The 22,137-nt window shown below is 40.7% G+C and overlaps 1 protein-coding gene across 2 annotated transcripts in view; it reads right to left on the reverse strand.

Annotated features, from left to right (window-relative positions):
• Window positions 1-849: 849 nt before the first annotated feature.
• The window catches only part of LOC127626587 (AT-rich interactive domain-containing protein 5B-like), a 184,307-nt gene continuing 163,019 nt past the window's right edge, over window positions 850-22,137 (reverse strand). For both annotated transcript variants that reach the window (XM_052102484.1, XM_052102485.1), the window contains 2 exons: window positions 7,421-7,616; window positions 850-4,421 (listed from right to left, as the gene is read on the reverse strand). In XM_052102484.1, coding sequence (XP_051958444.1) covers window positions 2,331-4,421; window positions 7,421-7,616 — 2,287 coding nt within the window. In that variant the 3' untranslated portion in view covers window positions 850-2,330. The remainder of the gene's footprint in view (window positions 4,422-7,420; window positions 7,617-22,137) is intronic.

Here is a 22,137-nt window from a genome sequence, read left to right on the forward strand (position 1 = left end):
ATTTGTTTCACTGATGATATTTTAACCATTGCATGCTATTTACTTTATATATATATATATATATATATATATATATATATATATATATATATATATATATATATATATATATATTATGTGGTAAAATGCAGAAAAATGTGCAGTGGAGTCCCTATGCCTTAAATAGTTTTTCTGAAATTTAAAGCAACATTAACATTTTAAAACATGTTCACTTGCAAACATTTTAAATATTTACATTTGTATTATCATTTTTTTAATTAATTTAATTCTGCATTGGCATTTCTGTCACAATGCCACAAACCCCAGTTTTAGAAACCTGGATTTTGGCATCTAGCATATTAAGCAACATCTCTAAACAGGTCTAAACAGTGACATTTGAGCTTTAACCTCTGATGCACAGCTGGCTGTGACAATCTTACAGTGAAAGAGACACTTTAAGTGCTCCTCATAACAATTACAATGAACAGGGTAAACTAGTGCATATATGTCCTTGTACAGTGACTTTTCAATGCACGCTTGAGTACTGTACCAGAGGTCAGTTTCTCTGTGTGGTCCCTCTATAAATATAAACATTCATAAATATAAACTCATTCAAATAGGCCACACATTTCTTTCTTTGCATAAAAAGCAACATATTTCTAATACGGAAGTATTATTCATAGAAACATATATTTGTCTACATGTGTTTTCTATTTCTAGCCAATAGCTTTGGCACAAAGCATGCTAAGTAGGGCAGAGGTGTACGCTTAGAGATTGTATTCATTTAAAGGAATAGATCACTCAAACATTAATTTTTTGCAAAAACGTATGTGGATAAAATTGATTTTCTTTTAAGTTATAAAACTGTTTATTACTCATTACAAAATGTTACATAGCAACCTTGAGTGCTACTCCAGAAATTGTTGGAGTAATACATTTCTTGAAGTTTAGTTTCTACTACTAATACATCAAAAGAAAAAAAAAACAGAAACAAAAACCATAACTGATTACCCCTAGGAGTATTGTGTTGCTTTCAAATTGTCTTGGTATGTTTCCAAAATCTTTTGTGCAAAGAAATCATGCCTTTTTTAACTACAAACTTTTTCGGCAAGTGTTACACTTCATTTAATACAGATACAAATTTGACTGCTGCCAGCACTTACAGTACAGACGTAATATTTAAACAATATATAAAACACATTTTGTTAGCTATCCTTAAACAAAAACAGATGAAAGACTGTGTGTGTGCTTAAGCAAGTGCTCCTAAAATGTGTTTTCCCCAAATGTAGTCCTCAAATTTCAGTTGTATCTCCTGATAAAAAAGTCCTCTGAGTAAGCTATCACAACTGTACACTAGCGAATACAAAATCATTTTCTGACATATACATGTAAGTAGTCCTGTAGACACTGCTGTTTATCCTCTCACAATCAAGTCCAAAATTCAAAATCACTCTCTAGCCCCACAGTTAAGAGCAGTCCAAAAATACAGTAACAAGTGAACATGATACAAAGAGTGTTCAGTTTGTGAAGATTATGTACAAGCACCTCAGTCCTACATTTGACAAACATATTCCACATTGCTCTGATGAACAGGAGCAAGTTTGACTGAATGTGAGAAGAGCTGATAGGGAGCCAGCATACAGTCATCCATGAAGCTTGTGAAGCCTATATCACATTTTATCACTAACGGTCAAGATTCCTTCAAGGAAAGCTTAATTTGTTTTATTTACATGTAACCGTGTAACACACCAAACTGCAATACTCCAGTCTCTTTTTTGCATTTTTATCAAATGTGATATCTCATTGCTTAACCCTTATAGGATTGAAAAATAAACACAGAACTACCTCACTGTTACATTAAAAATAACAACAACAAAATGCACAGTCAAGAGTAATTTTAAAAGATTTAACCAGCTAACCAGGCAGCTCTTGCATTATCGTATCATAGTGTTTCACATGAAAAAGTTCTGAAAGTTGACTGAAATAGCACTCCTGCATTGCACTGATTTGTCACTCGACTTTCCTTTGGACACCTCTGTGGACATTATGCCCATCTCCACTTGAGCACCTGTGCCAAGGCAACATGTTTTCTAACAAGACAACTGACACCTTCAAACAGTTTGGTGACAACAAGCCACAATAAGCCCAGTTGGCCCCTGTTCAAACAAATGTGCAAATCATAAATTTGAGTGGCAAGAAGGTAAATTACAGAAACAAAGGCTCCCGTGTTAAAGCATTTATAAAACATAGCTACTTCTTTGATACATAGTGTGACCATGCTTAATAGGATTTCTGGGGAGGATCAAGTCTGAATTATTAAGCGTAGGTTGGGGGTCTACAGCTAAAGTCACCTAGGAGAGTTTTGTGCTGGGGTGCACTGAAGAGAGTTCCGGGGGACTGAAAGCTGGCTGGGGGTGAAGAGCCGACATGGGATAGAGGCCAGTGTGTAGAAGGTCCCCGTATGATGTCCCCACTTGATGCCTGTACATGTGAGTTGGGTTGGCAGCCAGAAACTGTCTCTGCATCATCAAGGAATGGATGGCGAAGGGGGGCATGAGGGGTGATATCACAGCCTGGTTCTTCAAGTACTGCAGTGGATGGGAGAAACTTGGATTGACATGGGAGCCTATGCTTTCACACATGTCCTGTACCTGAGATACAAATGTCCCTGGATACAGCCCTTGGAACAAGTGGGAGTGCAAGGGAAACTTGTGTCCCTCTGGAGTGTAGTTGTTGATGTGCAATGCATGTGCAGTTTCTGTCAGCTTCATGGACTCACTGTCAGCCTCTGGTGTCCGTGTTTTCCTTGGGCCATCTCTTTGTGTAGAGCAGTGCAAGGGTGTCACAGCCCGGATCTTCTTCTCCGGTAGTCCATTCTCCAATTCCTCAGTGTTCCTTTTCAGTGGCCGTGTGGTGCAGATATTCTGTGTACTGCATTTGGTGCTCTGAATAGGCCGAGCCATTTCCTCAATCTTGTAGCCCAAGGACTCATCTCCTCTGCCATTGTGTGCTTTCTCCAAAATTCTTGGGTGTGATTCTGCTACATTTTTAGGTGTGGACACAGTCAAGGGAGGAACCCGGCAGGCCCTGGGATGGTAATCTACATTTGAGCTCTGAGTGTTGCCTGCTTGGTAGAGAGGAGATTTTTTAATATCCTGTTGCATTGTTGGATGTTGGATACCACAGAGAGAGAGTGTGGAAAGGGGTTTTTGAGGAGAGGGTTTTGGCAGGCTCAGATCAGTTGGTTGCTCCTCTGCTACCCTTTCAGAAGGAGACCCCTTCTCTTTCTGACTAAGCCGGGCAGAGTAACTTAACCCAAAGTTGTCAGGATGCTGGGTTGATGGGAAGCCCTGTGTGGTCTCACAATCCCGAGGGTAAGTGTCCCTGCTAAGATACTTGCTTATCTGCTCCTTGTTCAGGTGGTGCTCAGTTTGTCGGCAGAGACTGTGTAGGTGCGGTGAGGAATAAAAGTCACCCAGGAAGCTGGGAGCCTGGCCAGGATGAGGCATCTCAGCAGATTTCTCCATGCTGGGATGGGGATCAGCCCTCATAAGATATGGCTCTCTAATCTGGCTAAGATGTGGCTGGGGTAGTGATTCTCCCTCTTTACATCCCTCTTTCTGAAAGGCTTCTGTTGAAGACCTCCTTTCCTCACAACTCTTGGACTTGAAGCTCTGAGCATGCTGGATAACCGATGGCCGTTTGATAACCATGTTTTTTTCTGTAGTAGATGGAGCCTGGGAGATTTGCTGTCCAGCAGATGACCCTTCTGTTCCACCTAATGATAACCTCCTACTGACTAATGGAGGTGGTGGCCCATATGGGTAATTATTATGCAGTCCTGTGCCACTGACTTGAGACAACATCTTTTTCTTGGCTAAGGGGGACATGATGCCAGGATTGCCCCTGGGGTAGAGGAGTGGATTATAACTGAAGCATCCTTCTTCCTTTCTAGGGGGTTCTTCCCTTTCAGTTTGGATTTCTGGAGTTGTGATGGGTTTCTGATTCAGAATGGGCAGCACCATTCCAACCTGGTTTTGGCTCTCTTTTGGCCCAGATGGTTCCATGTTTCCAAGTGCTGCTATAGGCACTTTGTATTCCAGCATCCCATGCTGCCATTGGTCTGGAGTCTGAGACCTGGGAAGAGGGTGGGTGTGACACATAGGCATGGCAGCAACAGGAAACACATCACAATCCTCTGACTGGAGTGGTGCACCATCTAGCGGAATTGAGGACAGCACATTCCCATTTGCCCCCTCATATGTGCTATGGAGCACATGTTTCTCCTCTTCCTCCTTGACAACCAGCTTCACACCCTCATCTTCAGTAAGAGGACTCTTTGCATCTATGTTATTCTGGGCTACAGCCTGGATCTGCTGGCTCTCCTGCTTTTCCAACAGCTTCTCTTGGAGTTGTTCCTCATCCTCTTTGTCCTCCACTCCCTACAGACACAGTCACACATGAAGAAACAATATTTACTGATAAAGTCACAAACAGATAAAGGATAAGCATTGAGTGATTTTCATGATAATTTAAGTCCACCCATTAGCTACAAGTCCCCAACTTGAATTGCAAATAATATAACTGTTTAGACAAACAGCCCACCCCAACTAGCCATTAATTGAGCTCTGTCAGGGTGGTAGGGATGCTTAAAAATCTGAGCATTGCGTTTAACATTTTTAGGGTAATAACCTGCAACTGTTTTGCTTATAGTAGTCTGGGCCCATTAAGCTAGTCAGAAGAAATAAATTTTTGTACATTTTGCGTGAACTAATCCCATACTCCTGATACCAAAATGCCTTCCCCTTACAAATACCTCTTATAAATTTGTAAAACAAATTAGATTAAATATATCATAAAAGCCTCCTTTTTGGACTGAATGTATAACTTCCAAGACCCTCTAAATGCACTCTGATTAATAGAGAGCAGATAACAGTGTCAGCACGATGGCATGGAAGCAACAGCAGACAGCTGCTGCCAACCCATTGATCCAGTGCATGATGCAAGTTTTACACTTTGGACAAACTTCAGATGTCTCTAATGAGCAGATGCTTGCCGGAACTTCAGAGCAGTTACAAAAGTAAGCCCCACCCATCAATTCATTATCAGTGCTGGAGGAAGATATGCACAGATGTTTGACATCAGCTGGTGTCAAAGAAAAGGCTGGCTCATGCCTTTCACTCCATTTCCACACTCAACCCAGATGAATGTGCAACGTCACGTGAATAATCATATGTTCATACATCATAGACAAACAGCTTGTTGCAACTTGTTTTTGTAGGCATGGACATAGCGTGATTGGCTTGATCTATTATTTTATAACTTTCATGAGTGCAATTATGCTACTTTATATTGCAGTTCACACATCCAGCGTGTTTCTCAGAATACAATGAATCTCTTTTCTATCCACTATTTGAGAGGACAAATATTTAAAGCTAAAGTGTCCTTTTTTCAATGTTAAAATACTGTCTTCTGTCCCAGCTTAATATGCAGAGACAACTATAATGAGAATGTAAAAATGCATTGAAATTTAAGAATCAATTAAAATTACTATAATAATAACACCAAATATTTTGTTCACATCTTACTTATATCAAAATACAATTCTTGACCTCTATCAAATCAAGATCGTAATTGCAACTCCGGCATGGACAAATTAAATCATATTTGTAAATGATTGTCCTTCTAGTAACATTGGTGTTTTCAGCATATATTTTTGAATCTTATAATTATGAATTCATTATTGCCTATACCATAATTATATTATATAATTATATAAATATTAGCATATAATTATGCATCTTATCGCAATGATCAAATCATGACCAAATTTCAGATTGAATAATCACATCATACTGCAAAACATCATAATTTAATCAAATTATTTTCAGAGCAAAAATCTGCAATCCTAATAAGCTATTTGAAAGTTTATTTCCCCAAAAAGTGTAAACATTGTGGCTCTGTGGCGCTATCAAAATTTTATGTTTGTTTAAGCATCTCACCAAACTGACACAGCAAAACTGGCTAAACCAAAGGCATAACTTTGGGGCTGGACTATTTGTTTGGCCGACCAATGGTCGGATAGGGGAGTGTTTGGGAAAACTTTTTGAAAAAGATAATTATTTTTGCAATTCCATTTGCTGATGCTAGTCATGCAGATGTTACACACTGTGTTAAAGCATAGAGATGTTGGGGACCTTTGACTTGAGGGGTCACTTTATGTATTGCATCTTTGGGGCCACAAGCAGCTATTCACTAGGAGGCAAAATTACCCTGCTGTAATGGGGTTTGACTGCCCTATGGCTCGATGTGTATAATTAAATAGCCATAATTGTATTTGGTGCCTGAGGAAGGACTAATTTAACAGTGCTAACAATGATATGATTCTTAGCAAAGCAGCAAGCCTATATTTGTCCATGCCCTGATTATACTCCACTGACATACTCCTAGCATCTATAACTCCAAATTTCCTCTCTGAGATCTCTAACTAAGCTTTAAGTATTTTTCTCCTCCATACAGCACTCTTGTCTTTCCATATCGGCTCTGCCTTGAAAAGAGAATTCCATTTTCATTTTCTGCCTTGAGCAATGTACAATCAATTATCTGGAGAGGCCTTTCAAATTACACAACATACCAGACAGATGAGCTAGGCATGCCTCTGGACAAGAACATACAATAGGCCTTTTTGTTTCCACACCACAACTTATTACTTATTTAATGTGCGGTAGAAATGAATACTTGCCGTATAACGGTTTTGAAATGTGTCTAAATTTGACAGTTTGCAAGAAATTTTCAAACAGCCCTTTCATCCTCTCTCTAATCATTTGCTTATTCATGTGAAAATAATAACTCAATTCTCATTCTCTTCCACAGCCGTGGTCTCCTTTTTTTATATTTATGCTGAACTGGAGAAACATTTGCCAATCACCATGGATTTATTGGCTTTTAGGGATAAAAAGAAGCCTGCAATTTTTATAAGAACAAAACTACGGCATGCATTGGCCCACTGCATATTGGTTTCTCAGATGTGATAGGAAACATTTCCACCACAGCTGCTTTGTGCACAAAAGGTCTCGTCAATAAAAGGAACTCTGTTATGATTTGCCTCACAATTCACCTTCGTCAAATTGATTTGTGAACAAAAATCAGAGGGATTTTATGAAAGAAGGATCAGGGGGCTGGGGAACCTTGTGTGCTCCAGTCTACAGATTCACTAAAAATAACAGAATCAGGCATAGGGTATAAATCGCCTGCAGTGCGATTTGATTTCCATGCTGTAGTGCAGTGGTCAGAGGTTCCAATTTAACACAAATAATTATGTTAAAACCAGCTGCTTCTGACAGCACTATTTTTTCATGTTTCTGAAAGCTTTTATGTTGAGGAAAGGCACCCAGCCTGATGCTACTGTGAAACAGGCTGAATTAAATAATCAAAGACTGACCAGCTCCAAGACTTTAGTGGTGGCGTCCTTTTCGGTCCGAGACCTTGGGTTTTGTTCATCCTTATGGCGCTTCATGGTTGTCACCTTTGCTTTGACAGCCCCATCCTGGGCGCTGCTCTCCTGTTTGCGAGGTTTGGTGAGAGGAAGCGGTTTATCCTCCTCTCCTTTAGTAAATCTCTCATAGGGCAGGATGAGCCTGAGGAAAAGCAGGAAGTGATACAGGTTAGTGGAATAAGGTTGAGTCATCATCTGTTTGAACTTCGATTAGCTTACACAGTCCTGTCTTCCTTCCTCAACTGATAATAATAATAACTGATAGCATTGTTTCCTGTTATATGTTATCTACAAACTGTGGCTATGACTCATGCATGACATGATAAAAGCCAATATGAGTGCACGGCCAAGTGCTAGTATATTGAAAATGCCTTTATTTCTGAAATAATTATACATTTTTATAAATAAACAAAAGCAATGCAATTTGTGGATTCAAAAGTATTATTGTAGTTCATCAAAGATTGAACACGTTGCGATGTAGATACCTATTATTTATTAAGCATGCTGTCTGCTATGCAGATAGAAAATAAATCAGCTTGCTCTTGAGCCACTTTAATAATAATAAATTCATATTTTGGCATATTTTTGAGGCTCCTTGCTGGAAAAAAAACAACAAATCAATAAAAGCTGAAGTATATAATTTTTGCGGCATTAGCGCTACCAAACTGTTTGTTTTCAAAACAGCTTTCTGAATACACCCCCCTCCCTTTCAAACAAAGAGATATTACCAACCCCAAATCACACCATTGGTTGAGTAACGTTGTTAGGTGGGGTCTAAGCAGGTCGCTCAAATCAAAGACAGAACAGAGTAATTTTCAGTTTATGAGAAAATTAACCTATGAAAGGCTTACTTATTGACATCTCTGCATATTAAGCTAGGATAGGAGAAAGTATTTTAATGCAGAAAATGTTACATACTTCAGCTTAATAACTAGTCTACTGATTTGACCAACACAAAATGAGTGTCGTTTTACATCCCAAATTCCAAAAAAGTTGAGTATAAAAAATGCTAATAAAAACAAAAAGTAGTGATTTGTAAATTATATTCACCTTTTGCTATATTGAAAGCACTACAACTACACATTATATGATGTTTTACCTTGAGAATTTCATAGTTTTTTGAAAATGTACAGTAATTTCAAATCAGTTGATTGCAACACGCTCCAAAAATTTGAGAGGGGCAATTTAAGGCTAATAACAATTTGACAATTTAAATAGCAAGGCGCTGTGAAACAGGAGATGTTAAACAGGTTATGCAATCATGTCAAAGAATCTAAGGAGCCTCCAAAACAGCTTAGTCCATTGAGAGCAAGGATCGGTCGAGATTTGTGAATTTGCCAACAGATACATCAGAAAATAATCCAGCACTTTGAGAACAATGTTTCCAAAAGACAAATTGGAAGGATTTGAGTCATTTCACCCTCTACAGTGCTTAATATATTTGAAAGTTTTAAGGAATCTTGTCAAATCTCTGTGCATAAAGGGCAAGACGAAAACCACTTCAGAATGCGCATGATCTCTGATCCCTGTCTTAAAAAAACACAATTCATTTGTAATGGATATCATGAACATGGGCTTGGAATTACTTTAAACCTTTGTTAGTCAACACCATTCGCCACTCCATCAACAAGCGCAAGTTAAGACTATACTATGCAAAGCAGAAGCCCTACATCAACACCGTCCAGAAGCGCTGCCGACTTCTCCGGGCTCGGTCTCATTTAAGAGTGAGAGTAGAATAGTGGAACCGTGTGTTTTGGTCCGATGAGTCCACATTTCAAATAGTTTTTGAAAAACAGCCATTGTGTTCTCGCGCCAAAGAGGAAATGGACCGTCCAAGCTGTTATCAGCATCAGGTCCAAATGTGCAAGGTCCTGTATGGGCAAGGGGTGTGTCATGGCATGGGCAACTTGCACATCTGTGAGGGCACCATGAAATCTAAGTATGATTTCGCTTAGGGCTCAGAAACAGCCCTGCAATTTGAGAGATGGCGAAATCGTGAGAATTTATTGGCTTATATGAATCTGATAGAGACAAATAAACAAAACCAATGAGTGATGTTATTAAGATCTTTCCCAAGTTTAACCCCGAACCCAAACCTACAGTAAACCAATCCATAATGTGTAGCTCCTAACCCAAACCCTTTACCTTACCCAAGATATTAATAGGTAAATAACTTGTGTGCACCATGAAAGAAAGAAAACATTGGGGTTTGGAACAAAATGAAGGAAGAGTTTTACAAGTTACTGACATATATAAGTCATTTGTATTGCTTAAATAAATATGGAATGAGCAACCACATTTGTTCACAGACATTTCTTTCTCAAAATCAAGTGTTGGAATTTATTTGATATTCTGTTTGTTGACTGGCTGGTCTAAAAGTCATACCTTTTCATAAGAGCCAAGTTGTACAATATCTTACAGTTTTGCCATCTTGTATGAATTATTAAGAGGTCTCATGACACTAAGCTTTTTTTTTAGCACATTTGGTAGGCAATTGATGTTTTATGTATTTTATCGTTCTTGTGCTTTGAAAACAGCAAAAGACAAATGCAATCTTTGACTGGAGGACAGTATGACATTGTGATTTATTTGAGTTTATTGCATTTTTAGAGAATTCTCCTGATATAGAGGCGCAGTAGTTCGGTAAAGGGCACACAGCAATATGATCTGCCTTTCTTCTCTTGTAGTTTGATGTTTTTTAAATGCGATTCAATGTGATTAATGAGTGCATGTGGGAACTGTTGGAGACATGCAGAATTATAAATATCTAGCGTGACATGACAGCCATAATCAAAATACATTTCACATCTTGTTTCATGATCTACAAATGCAGAAAAAAGGGCAGCAGACAGAACCAGTGATTAATATGACAAAGAGTGCAAAATACAACAGACTGCTCTATCACAATTATTCTGGACTTTTTGCTGTTGTTTTTTCCCCCCTTTTCATATCACTACAGTCACTCCCAGCATCCTCCAATTCTCTTTATATTCTCCCTCCATCCTTGTTTAATAAGATCTGGCGGCATCTCAAGAGGAATTCATCTCCGCTAGTTTGTAACCGTGTGTTTACTCAATGCGAGACGTTTGTGGCTCTCAGAGCTGGGCCGTACTGAGCATGCTTAGACAGGGGCTGTGCAGGAAAACTCTGCTAGCTGAGGGTTGGCAGTTGGCCAGTGGCAAAGCTAAGCAGGAGCCCAGAGGGAACATTCATCTTCAGATCCCATTACCAAAAGAGTTTAAACATGTTACAGCTGCTAAAAGTGGAAAACGGCTCGGGTCTGCATAGTCAAATCAAAATAGCAAGCAGCTGCCAAATACCTGATTCCCACTGTAATGTTTCAGGCCATGTTTACATAATGGAGGCATAATAATGCACACAATGACTTATCTTGTTCACAGCTAATCCGTTGAAATCTCTCTCGTCTGGAACTAAGGGGCTGTTTTTCAAACCCCCATAAAGTCTTTATTGAGCTTTAACCATGTCTTATAACAGCCCAATTCTAAACTGCATGCAAAAAGCCAAAGTACATTTACACAATATTTTCTTTTGATATTCAAGAGGGATACATAATATCATATGTCACTGTTTTTATCTGCATATTGGCTTTCTTTCACTACAGGCACTTGTATGCCCCTGGGGTTGATTTTATTAAAACTAACTGATTTCAGACTAACCTTTTTCCCTTTTGTTATAGGAAGGTCAAATAAAAGAAAAAAATATGTCTTACATTTTTTTCTCATGTCTTCATCATTGCTTACTAATGATTTGACCCAAAATTGTAATCTTAAACCCTTCATAGAAATGTTTATTCCATTCCAAAACAAAGTGTAAAAAATAAACAAACCATTATTATTCATCAATTGTACCAAAACATATATGCATTGTTTAATCATTACTTTTAAAAATAATTTTAAGTACAGATAGTCCTCAACCAGAACAGGCCTTGTACTGCCATGGTTAGTGATCATAAGCAGCTCTAAACCACTAAGGAGCGCTATAACAATAGAATTTCAACAGGCCAGAGCTGAGCAGCTTAAAGCTCTTTTTCGAAATGTCACAACCATTCAAGGCAGTAATGCACGTTAATTTTGTTTTGCCATCCACCAAAAAAAAACTGAATAATGACAAGATGAAGAAGCAGAAGATTAATCAGAAGAACTAAAACAAGAAAACCATCACTACAATGATACATTGGACATTGGATACATGCCTTGGATACGATGGATACATTGGACATTGCGCAATGGATATGTTTGTTAAACACTTTACTACAACATTTAGTATTAACAGGGACACCCACGCATTGGAGGCTCCACAGAATGGCATCAAACTAAAAACAAAATTTTAGATGTCCATGCAAATTACATTTGTTGGTTCAGAAAAATTACATAAATGACAGACTTCTCCAGCGATTCATGAATATATACAGCTGACTTTGTTACTAGACAAATTACAGTAGTGAGAGTGTGATAAGTTTGTTTTAAGGAGGTTTATTTTACAATTATTTGTAAAAGTCAACAGGGACAAAACCTCCCAAAGTTAAAGAAACACCAATTGTGCGGGTCATTTTTATGTGTGTGAGAGCATTGAGATAAGAATGGAAATAGCTCCCCGTCACAAGGTGAGAAGTCAAGGAATAAATCATGACTAAAATCCCCACTCATTCACTCCACATGACCATTTATGGGAAAGTCACTGTTTTCTTACCACTGCAGTTCACCGAAAGAAAAAAAATATCTCAAAGTCTTTCCTTAAAAGTTTGGCTGTGGAGTGTTTGCTTAGAAGGAAAACGTTTTGAATAGGTTGAGGGCATCTGTGAGATTTACATTTTTGTTAATTTCATTGAGCTGAGCAGCTGTCAGCAGCATAACTCCATTTCATACAGCCCGTAAAAGGCACAATGCCAAGTGCAGGAAATGTGCAATTAAATGTTCCTTAAAGAGAGAGGGAAAAAAAGAGTGCAGATTTGCTTTTAATATTGGTATAGAAAATGTAAAATCAATTATACTAAACAGGTACACATATCCAGTTCACAGCAATGCCTAATTCTGCAGTTGATGTATTTTCCTAGTCCATCTGTATATTTATGGGTTGTAACTGCATCTAATGAATTACATTTTATACATACATTGTAACTACATCTAATGAATGTATTTAAACATTAATCAGAATCATGAGACACAATGCACCACACACTCGAACGTTGATGATTCTCATGCACAGCCACAGACACCAAGACACAAGCTAACAGACAATGACAACAACAAAGTTTAAAGGAATAGTTAATCCAAAAACCGGTTCTGTCCTGCTTAACACAAAGAAAGATTTTTGGAAGAAAATCTCAGCTCAAACAGTCAAAATTATATAAGTAATTCTTTTTACTATAAATTCTCCTCCCTTTCCAGTAGGTGGCAGTAGGCCAAAAACAAAAGTGAAGTATGTGAAAGTGGTTATTGATAGTAAAAAAAATACTTAAATACATTGTTTTTACCCACACATATCATATTGCTTCTGAAGATATGGATTTAACCACTGGAGTCTTATGGACTACATTCACGGTTCAAAATGTTGGTACCCATTCACCGCATTGTGAGGACCAACAGATCTGACATATTCTTCTAAAAATCTTCATTTGTGTTCAGCAGAAGAAAGTCATTTGGAATGGCATGAGGGTTAGTAAATGATGAGAAACTTTTCATTTTTGCGTGAACTATCCCTTTAAGGCTCTCAAAAACTGCTTACATTTTGCTTTGTTCCTCACACAAGCTATCAGAGCACTTCAACAGAAATATTTACATTTATTAATTTAGTAGGCATTTGCTAATCAAAGTGACTACCATATGAGGAACAGAATCGATTCATCATACGAAGGCCAACAAGTATCACACTGCCAAGTTCCAAAAGTAGCTGTAGTAGTACAGAAGCTAGAGCAAAATAAAGAAACAGAAATAAATTGTTTATTTTTTTAACCATATTAAATAGGAAGCACAAAATGACAGCTCTAGCATAAAATCGCAAATAGTACATTTTTCAAGATTTCTCCTGTTTTGTTCCTAAGATGAAAAGAAAGTTACAGGGGTTTGGAACAACATGAGGGTGAGACAGAACTTTCCTTTTTTGGGTGCAAACATTACTTTTGGTAGGGACATGTCCTCATGCAAAGAGATATAAGAGTAAACAAGTGAGCACAAAAACCAAGGACAGGAAAGGGAGTAGGTGCTTCAAGACCACTGACAGCGCTAGGCTTCAAAATAAAAATAAACTTGATTGTAAGGAAAATGCACCATTTTGTCAAATGATGTGGTGGAATACATTTCCCTGGGAAATGAACCAAAACTCCATGATGGTCTGTATGTGTACTCACTCTGGGAGCACAAAGCATAACTTGAAGTGCTGCACAGAGCGATCCATTTACAGGACCATTTCCCCTCATGCTGGAAACGACTCATGTCCCACTCAAGAGTGAGGGCTCAACCCCCTTCCTGTTCGCATTCCAAACATCTCTACAAAGACTGATTACATCTGTGAACCCGAGTTTAACCTAACAGAACGGCTGCCAGTAATGTTGAAGTGTCATGCTGAGTTTTCATGCAGACTTCACTTGTCAGTCCATTACAGCTGTCCAAAGCTTCATTGAAGATGGACCACTTCTGAGGCCATGGGACCCCTATTTATATCATATTCCTTTCTCTCTTGCACCCCAAAGTTTGACTATGCATTCAAATTTCTGCTCAATGAAAACTGATTATTAGGTTCAACAAAGCAGCTGAAGAATTCTGGAAAAAAGTGTACATTTTGAAAACTAAATTTTGCATGATAGCTTTGTGTGAGGAACGGACCAAAATGTAAGTCCTTATTCACTGATCAATCTTCAATCTTCTCAACCAAAGCTTGGATGCTACTGACACCAATCATCGCTGGTTCTTGCATGCCTCGGAACTAAACATCCTCAGGGTTTCCCGCAGCACTTTGAAACTAAGGCGGCCGCCTAAGCAACACACACCTGCCGCCTTAACTACGTCGTCAAAAAAATATATATGAGCGATATTCGCCGTGTTACTCTGTCCTGTTTTCTCCCTTTCCATCTTTAAATATGTGATAAGCCTTCGTGTTCGCTTCAATCTTGTTATCAGCGCGTTCTTCAGCAGCGGCGCCAAGCGTGTGTGTGTGTGTGTGTGTGTGTGTGTGTGTGTGTGTGTGTGTGTGTGTGTGTGTTCATCTGAGCCTCATTGGTCTATCACTGCTCGTCAATGTCAGAATATTTGAGATGACCAATCAAATCAAAGTAGGCGGGCTTTATGTTCACAGCGCAAATTTTAGCAGAGCGACTCGACGCGCTTCAGTTTACGGTCGGTCAAGTGCTAGATAAGATGTAAGTTGCTAAACTAAACATTTGCTATTTGACTGTTTTTTAGGTCATAAATGTTATTTATGAAAATATGCATAAATGGTCCACTCGTAAAAGAGTGCAATTACCGAAGGGCCCTTGAAATGTTTTTTTTTCTTAACCAAGGAGGATAGCCTGTAGCGATGCTAGGTGTCAGCTCTGCCATAAGCAGTGATTGTAATAAGCTTTGCACATTTTGACGGACTATTAGATGTAATGTTATTACCTTGACAAACTAATACATCATTAAAAAGATATGACTCAAGTTTCAGTATTTGTCTTAATTTGTGTCAGGAGTTATGCAATCCCACCCCCCACCACCTTAACTAACAAATTTTCTGTGGGAAACCCTGATCCTTGAGGTCAATGGTGCCATATTTGATTTGAGAACTACGGCAGAGTGGAAGATTTTAAGTGTATAACACATTCATTTTCAGTCTGTTCCTCCCTAATTAATCATATGGGTACAGAAGACTTTGAATATGCCGTTGTACTAACTATTTTTATTGTGATTATTAGGTGTTGTCGGCCATTTGTCAATATGAACTGTTGAAAAGAGCTGTGACAAAGAAGATTCTTTAAAATTCTCCAAAAACACACCACGAGAGCGAGTACTACTCCTTTGAGCAATGACAAAGTTATGAAAACTACTTATTTAGCTCTACTGAAGTTATTTTAAGTCCTCTTTTTCAGGGCACTGACTGCACCTGTTCATTTTTAGGCGAGATCAACATGTTGTGCAGCCTCTAGCTGGGATCAGGAGTTTCTCAAAACCTTGGTAGCAGCCACCCAGTCCTGGAGCAGCCCGTTTCTGTGCTGGAGAAGGAAGATAATGCTTATTTATGAAGGCTGGGCATCTAACCATCACCACCACTAGAGCCAAGCTGCACCTGCAGAGTAAGTTGCCAACCAAAACCCCTTGTACTGTAGTCCATATAACCTGCACATATTATAATCCAAAGATGGAGAAATATAAATACCTGAAGATATAAATCCTTTATAACAATCCATGAGGTAACATGATCAAATGTCACGCTAATAGCATATTTTTACTAAATAAAAAAATGGGTTGTTATTTTAGTTAAATGGTGAGGTTTAATAATTTTGTAATTGGTTGCTAGGAATTTCTCTGTGGTTGCTAGGTGATTGTTTACTGGCCCAAGTCAAAAGAGCCCACCCCAATGTCTCTATGCTATTTTGGACATCAGATATGGCTCAGGTCACTTCTTCAATGTTAGTCTATGGGATTTTTTGCCCGTTTTATCATTCAGCAGGTTAAATTATACTGTATGTCTGATCAATTAGAAAAAGTATTAGCACAAATGTTCTAGGGCAAGTTATGCATGGAAGTTAATAGTTTTTTTATTCAACTTGGTATTTTAAAAGTGGTACATTTTCAAATCTCTTAGTACTGATATCACAACAGATCATCAAAAAAAGCAGTTTTTTAAAAAATCACAAAAGTAATATTTTCACCACACCAAATTAGTGTTTCATCTATGTATATTTACCTTTCAAGTAATTGACTTTCATAATGCAATTAACATCAATCTTTTTATTTGCATCTTTTCTTGTTCATTTTAATAAACCTGATTTAATAAATCATTCAAAGGATCTTACATGGGCCATGATCTGAGGAATCATATGTTCCTTGATCTTTTAACTTATAGGAGATCATTGTTCTATAAAAACATACTGTAAGTTTCAGAACTTATAACTTTCTCCTCACTGCAATTTGCACTTATTGAAACCAAGCTGCCAAAACGACTCGTTCTCGACTTCCTCATTGTGATGTCACACTGTAGTAGACATATACATCTGACTGCCTCCACAACAACATTTCAATTCCTACTTTACCTTATCACTTCCGTAATCCATTGCCCACCCAGTAGCGGTGAGCAGTAAGATGCCAAGAAGAGAGCAGATCAGTCAAGAGCAGAGAGCCAATCATAACAGTAGGCAATTACTGTCAAGTCTTAAAGAAGAAGCAGCACCAAAACCAAGTGTTTCTGACAGAAGTTCAGAATGAGGGTGAAAAAAATAATGTTGTTACATAACTGTTTTTTGTGCAATATATTAAAATGAGTGATGTCAGTTGATAATTTTTTGTAGTTAATTATGATTATTTGCAAATTTGGAAGGTGCTGAAATCTAACACTATAAATACTTATTTTCCTGTCAAAATGTATTTATTTCCATTTTAGGAAAGAATGTCTTGGGTTACTTACTTAACTTGCTCCCTGATAAAAGCAGAATGAGATGTTGCGCTGATTTAGCGCTTTGGGAACAACTTTAGGTGTGACCAGCTGTGAATATGTGTGCAACACGTCAATGAAATTGACCAGAATTTATAGCCTCTGCTGGTGATATCATTGGATGCACCTGTAGCAGGGCTATAAATAGATGCATCACAGGTGCATTTTCAGGTATTTTGTCTGAAGAGCAGTCCTGGGGCATTCCAGTGTCCGGATCCCTTACGGTTGTGTAGTTGTGCTCACATGAGCACAAGAGGACTCAAGGACATAAGAGCCCGGAGTGGCATGAACATCCAAACTATAAAATGTTATGAATGTGTGTGGACAGGACCAGCCTGCCACATCACAAACATGCTGCAGAGGGACACCTTTAGCCAAGGCTTTAGAGGAGGCGACCCCTCTGGTAGAGTGAGCCCTGATACCTACTGGTGAAGCTTGACCGCGCGCCTCGTAGGCCAGGGCAATAGCGTCCCTCACCCAATGCGACATAGTCTGCTTGGTGGCGGATGCCCCCCTGTTGCGGCCCCCATTGCAAACTAATAGTTGCCCTGACTTACGCCACTGGCTAGTGCGGTGGACATAAGTCTGAAGGGCACGGACTGGACAATGTCCGTGAAGTCTTTCCTGCTCCGACGTTGTAAATGGTGGGGAGCAGAAGGCTTCGAGAGTGACTGGATGTACAATCGAGAAAGGAACCTTAGGCAGGTAGTCAGCATGAGGGTGCAAAATTGCTTTAGCCATTCCTGGGGCAAAATCTAAGCAGGCTGGCAAGACAGAGAGAGCCTGTAGATCCCCAATTATTTTTTGAGAAGTAATTGCCATAAGAAAAACCATCTTGAGAGTCAAAAGTTTATCAGACGCTGACTCTAGAGGTTTGAAGGGGGTCTCAACCAGACCCTCAAGGACTATTGCTGAGTCCCATGAAGGGATCCTGGTCCTAGCAGGAGGTCTCAGTCGGATGGCTCCAGGAACGAAGCAAGCAAGTAGAGGATGTCTCCCCCTAGTAGAGGGAGCCCTAGCATTTAGAATGGTCTCGATAACTTCAGGTAAAAATATAGTGTCCCTCAGTTGGTCCCCTTCAGGGGCCAAACATGAAGGTTCCACAGCTCGGGCCGGGGATGAAATATTGTCCCTCCTGTCCGGAATCGCCCAAGGCGAGCTGTCGAGGAGAGACATTATCTCCGAGAACTATACTCTGTTCGGCCAGCGCGGCGCTATCAGTAAGAGGCAAGACCCTTGCTGGCGAACTCTGGCCAAGACTCCCGGGAGCAGAGAAACTGGAGGAAACGCATACAGGCGCATTCTGGGACATGCATGTGCCATCGTGTCTAGACCCAGGGGGGCTGGGTGACTCAGAGAGAAGTAGAGGGGACATTGTGCTGTCTATTGGGAGGTGAAGAGGTCCACTTCCACTCTGTAAAACCTCAAGGTGGAATTTCCACTCCCATGTCGGTATTTTCTGTCTGGAGAGTAAATCTGCTCCCACATTCAAGCATCCAGGGATATAAACTGCTCTGATTGACAGGAGCTTGCCCTGGGCCAAAAGGAGAATTGGCCGTGCCAGTCTGTTGACCTGGCATGAACGTAGACCCCCTAGATGGTTTATGTAAGAGATTACTACTGTTGTCCACCCGCACCAGGACATGGCAGCCTCTCAAATACTGGAGGAAGTATTTCAGAGCCAGAAATACCGCCATCAACTCGAGGCAGCTGATGTGCCAATCGAGTTGATGACCCTACCATTCCCCTTGAGCTGGACGACCACTTAAGACCGCACCCCAGCCCGTCAGGGAGGTGTCTGTCATTTGCAATTTGTGATGGCAAGACGCACCTAGAGTGAGACCCAAAGTGAGGAACTGGGGTCTGAACCACATAGAAAGGATACGAAGCGCGTGGCGCATAACCCTTATCTGCCTTAGGTGACTGGCCCTTGGATGAAATCCCCTGGATTTGAGCCACAACTGAAACGGTCTCATGTGCAGAAGGCCCAAAGGGATCACTGAGGACGCAGATGCCACGAGACTGATACTGATGAACAGTGAAACCTTGGCCTAGCCTGACTTTGCTCAGGGTGTTCTGAATGGACACGATTCGAGCGGGAGACAATTGTGCCCGCATCATGATCGAATTCCATACAACGCCCAGATAATTAATTTCCTGAGTGGGAGAGAGAATGCTCTTTTTGGCGTTGAGTCTCAGACCCAGAGAAACCAGATGAGCTTGACGATATCCCTGTGCTGAACTGCCAGTTCTTGTGACTGTGCTAGTATCAGCCAGTCGTCTATGTAATTCAGAATGCGGATTCCCCGGAGTCGCAAAGGAGCCAGTGCTGCATCCATGCATTTCTTGAATGTGCGGGGTGATAGGGCTAGGCCGAATGGAAGAAGCCGATATTGGAAAGCTTCGCCCCGAAAGCGAACCTCAGGAATTTCCTGTGTTGTGGCAGAATTTCTATATGAAAATATGAATCCATGTGATCGATCATGACCAACCAATCGTGATGTTGGATTTGAGACATGACCGTCTTGACAGTTAGCATCTTGAACCTGAACGCCCTGATTGAGCGATTTAAGCCTCGAAGGTCTAAAATCGGATGCAACACCCACCCTTCTTGGGAACCAGGAAGTATCTGCTGTAGTAACCTGACTCTTTCTCTGGAAGGGGAACATGTTCTATGGCCCCTTTGACCAAGAGATTTAGCATTTCTTTCCACAGTAGACATGCTTGTTCCGATTTCACGGTAGTGGAGACCACGCCATTGAAACGCGGAGGACGGCGATCGAATTGAATTCTGTAGCCTTTCTTAGAACCCACATAGAAACACACCTGGCAGTAGCTTACACGCTGCCAGGTTCTCTGAGATGGGTATAAATTTTGACACTTCCTGTTGAGGGGATGTCGAGTATTCCTTGTCCTAGACTAAATCAGGAAGCAACGGAACACCCAACATTTTGCTGGAAACCTCTAACTCCCGAAACACCAGAGGCGGCAGTAATGGAGAGGTTTCGTGAGGGTATCGGGAAGGTGCAGGTGAATGCTTCACGTGCCCCTACACGAGGGGAGCGACTTCCAGGCTGGGCGCAAGACCGTCAGGGTTTTTTCTTCTTAGGAATGACTGCCCTGAGGTCTTGCTTTGGGGGTTGCTGAGGGTGACGAGCCGGCCCACAGTCTCTACGAGGGGGAGCACAATTCGCCACGCTTTGTTTTTGAGCCTCCCTTCTAGAAGGGGCAGGGTTGGGTGGCCGGCAGCCCCTTCCCCTAAGTGCGGCAAGGAAGGAATTGCCCGAAGGTTTCCTCGTTACAATTTGCCTCCTGGAAACTGGTGATAACTACATTCATAGCGTCACCAAATAAGCCAGAAGGCGAAACCGGGGCATCGAGAAGGAAAACTTTGTCCTTGTCTCTGATGCCCGACAAGTTGAGCCATAAGTGTCCCTCCGTGCAGACTAAAGCAGACTTAGACCGGCCAATGGCGCCAGCCGTCTGCTTGGTCACGCGGAGAGACAGATCAATGGCTCGAAGAAGCTCAGAGAAAGCCTCTTCGTCGACCGTGGTGCCCGCACTCAGGTCCTTCAACAGATCAGCCTGGTACGCCTGTAGCACTGCCATAGTGTGCAGGGCAGCACCAGCCTGACCTGCTGCCTGATAAGCCTTCCCACAAGCGTGGAGGAGGTCCTGCATGGCTTTGTGGGGAGAGTGGGTCTCTTTAGTGATGATGCTGAGCCAGGTGAGAGAGAACCCGCAAGTGTCTCTTCTACTGGCGGCATCACTGAATACCCCCGTGCCTCGGCACCCACGATAGTCGAATATGTCGACGTCGAGGGCACGAAGACACGGGAAGTATAAGGTTTCCTCCATGAACGAGGGAAGTACTGATATAGCGTTCCCTTCCTTTTTTTTTTTTGGCCACCAGACAGAAATCTGTCTTCTAGTTTGAAGCATTTGGGGGGTCTCTTGTTCGTGTGGCCAGTCTAACTGTAGCCTGGCCACAGCCCAAGTAACCACCTCGAGTAATTCCTCAGCCACTTTATTATTGTGCGTGGAATGTTCAGAGGTTCAGCGTCCCCCTCCTATAACGAAGAAACGAAGAGGCGCCGAAGCGCGCTTCAGGCTTACGGGAAGGATCAGCTGGATCTGGGGAGAGAGCGAGCGATAGGGACGGACCAGTCTCTCGCGCCTCAGCCAGATCTATGCAAAAGTCCCACAATGAAAGAGTGGGCGCTGGCTCTTGGAAGCGAGACGAGTGCGAAGCATTTTGACTGTAAACAGATCGCAATGCTCGCACCTGCTCCAACGCAAGAGCAGCATGTGTGTCCGTTTCAGCCATAGAGCGAAAACATGGGAACACACACCGCTTGCTTTGTTTGTCAGTCATTGTTTTTCTTCTTCTTTTTTTTTTAAAGAAAAGAGAAAGAGAAAGGTTTCTGTGCACTGCCTAACAATTCTAACTCCTAACAGAGGAAAGTAGAAAGTTCTGACAGTCAAGAAGCACAACACACACTGAATGATCTGAAGACAAAAGATCTGACGATGCACTTGTGACTCATCTATTTATAGCCCTGCTACAGGTGCATTCAATGATGTCACCAGCAGAGGCTATAAATTCTGGTCAATTTCATTGATGTGTTGCACACATATTCACAGCTGGTCATGCCTAAAGTTGTTCCCAAAGCGCTAAATCATCGCAGCATCAAAGTGTAACTTTTTGACAGGGAACACATAAGAATATGTAACAATATAACTCTTTATTAACATTTTCCAAAACAAAGCCTTCCACAGTATAAAGATATAAATGCACTAAAATATCACCAATTCAAGTAACATTAATTGTTTCCCAAAGTCTTCAGTAATTGTGAGTTTGACTAATTGAAAGAACTAGTTCCCACATAGGTTGCATTTTCATTGCAATGGGCATTAAATCTCTTACACTCTCATCCTCCACAATATGAATCTGCCAGTAGACTGTGGCACTCTGTTTTGCTACAGCAATCGTGAAGTCATGTTCATGATTAGTGTCA

The sequence above is a fragment of the Xyrauchen texanus genome, chromosome 33, assembly GCF_025860055.1.
Source record: "Xyrauchen texanus isolate HMW12.3.18 chromosome 33, RBS_HiC_50CHRs, whole genome shotgun sequence".
NCBI classification, from domain to species: Eukaryota; Metazoa; Chordata; class Actinopteri; order Cypriniformes; family Catostomidae; genus Xyrauchen; species Xyrauchen texanus.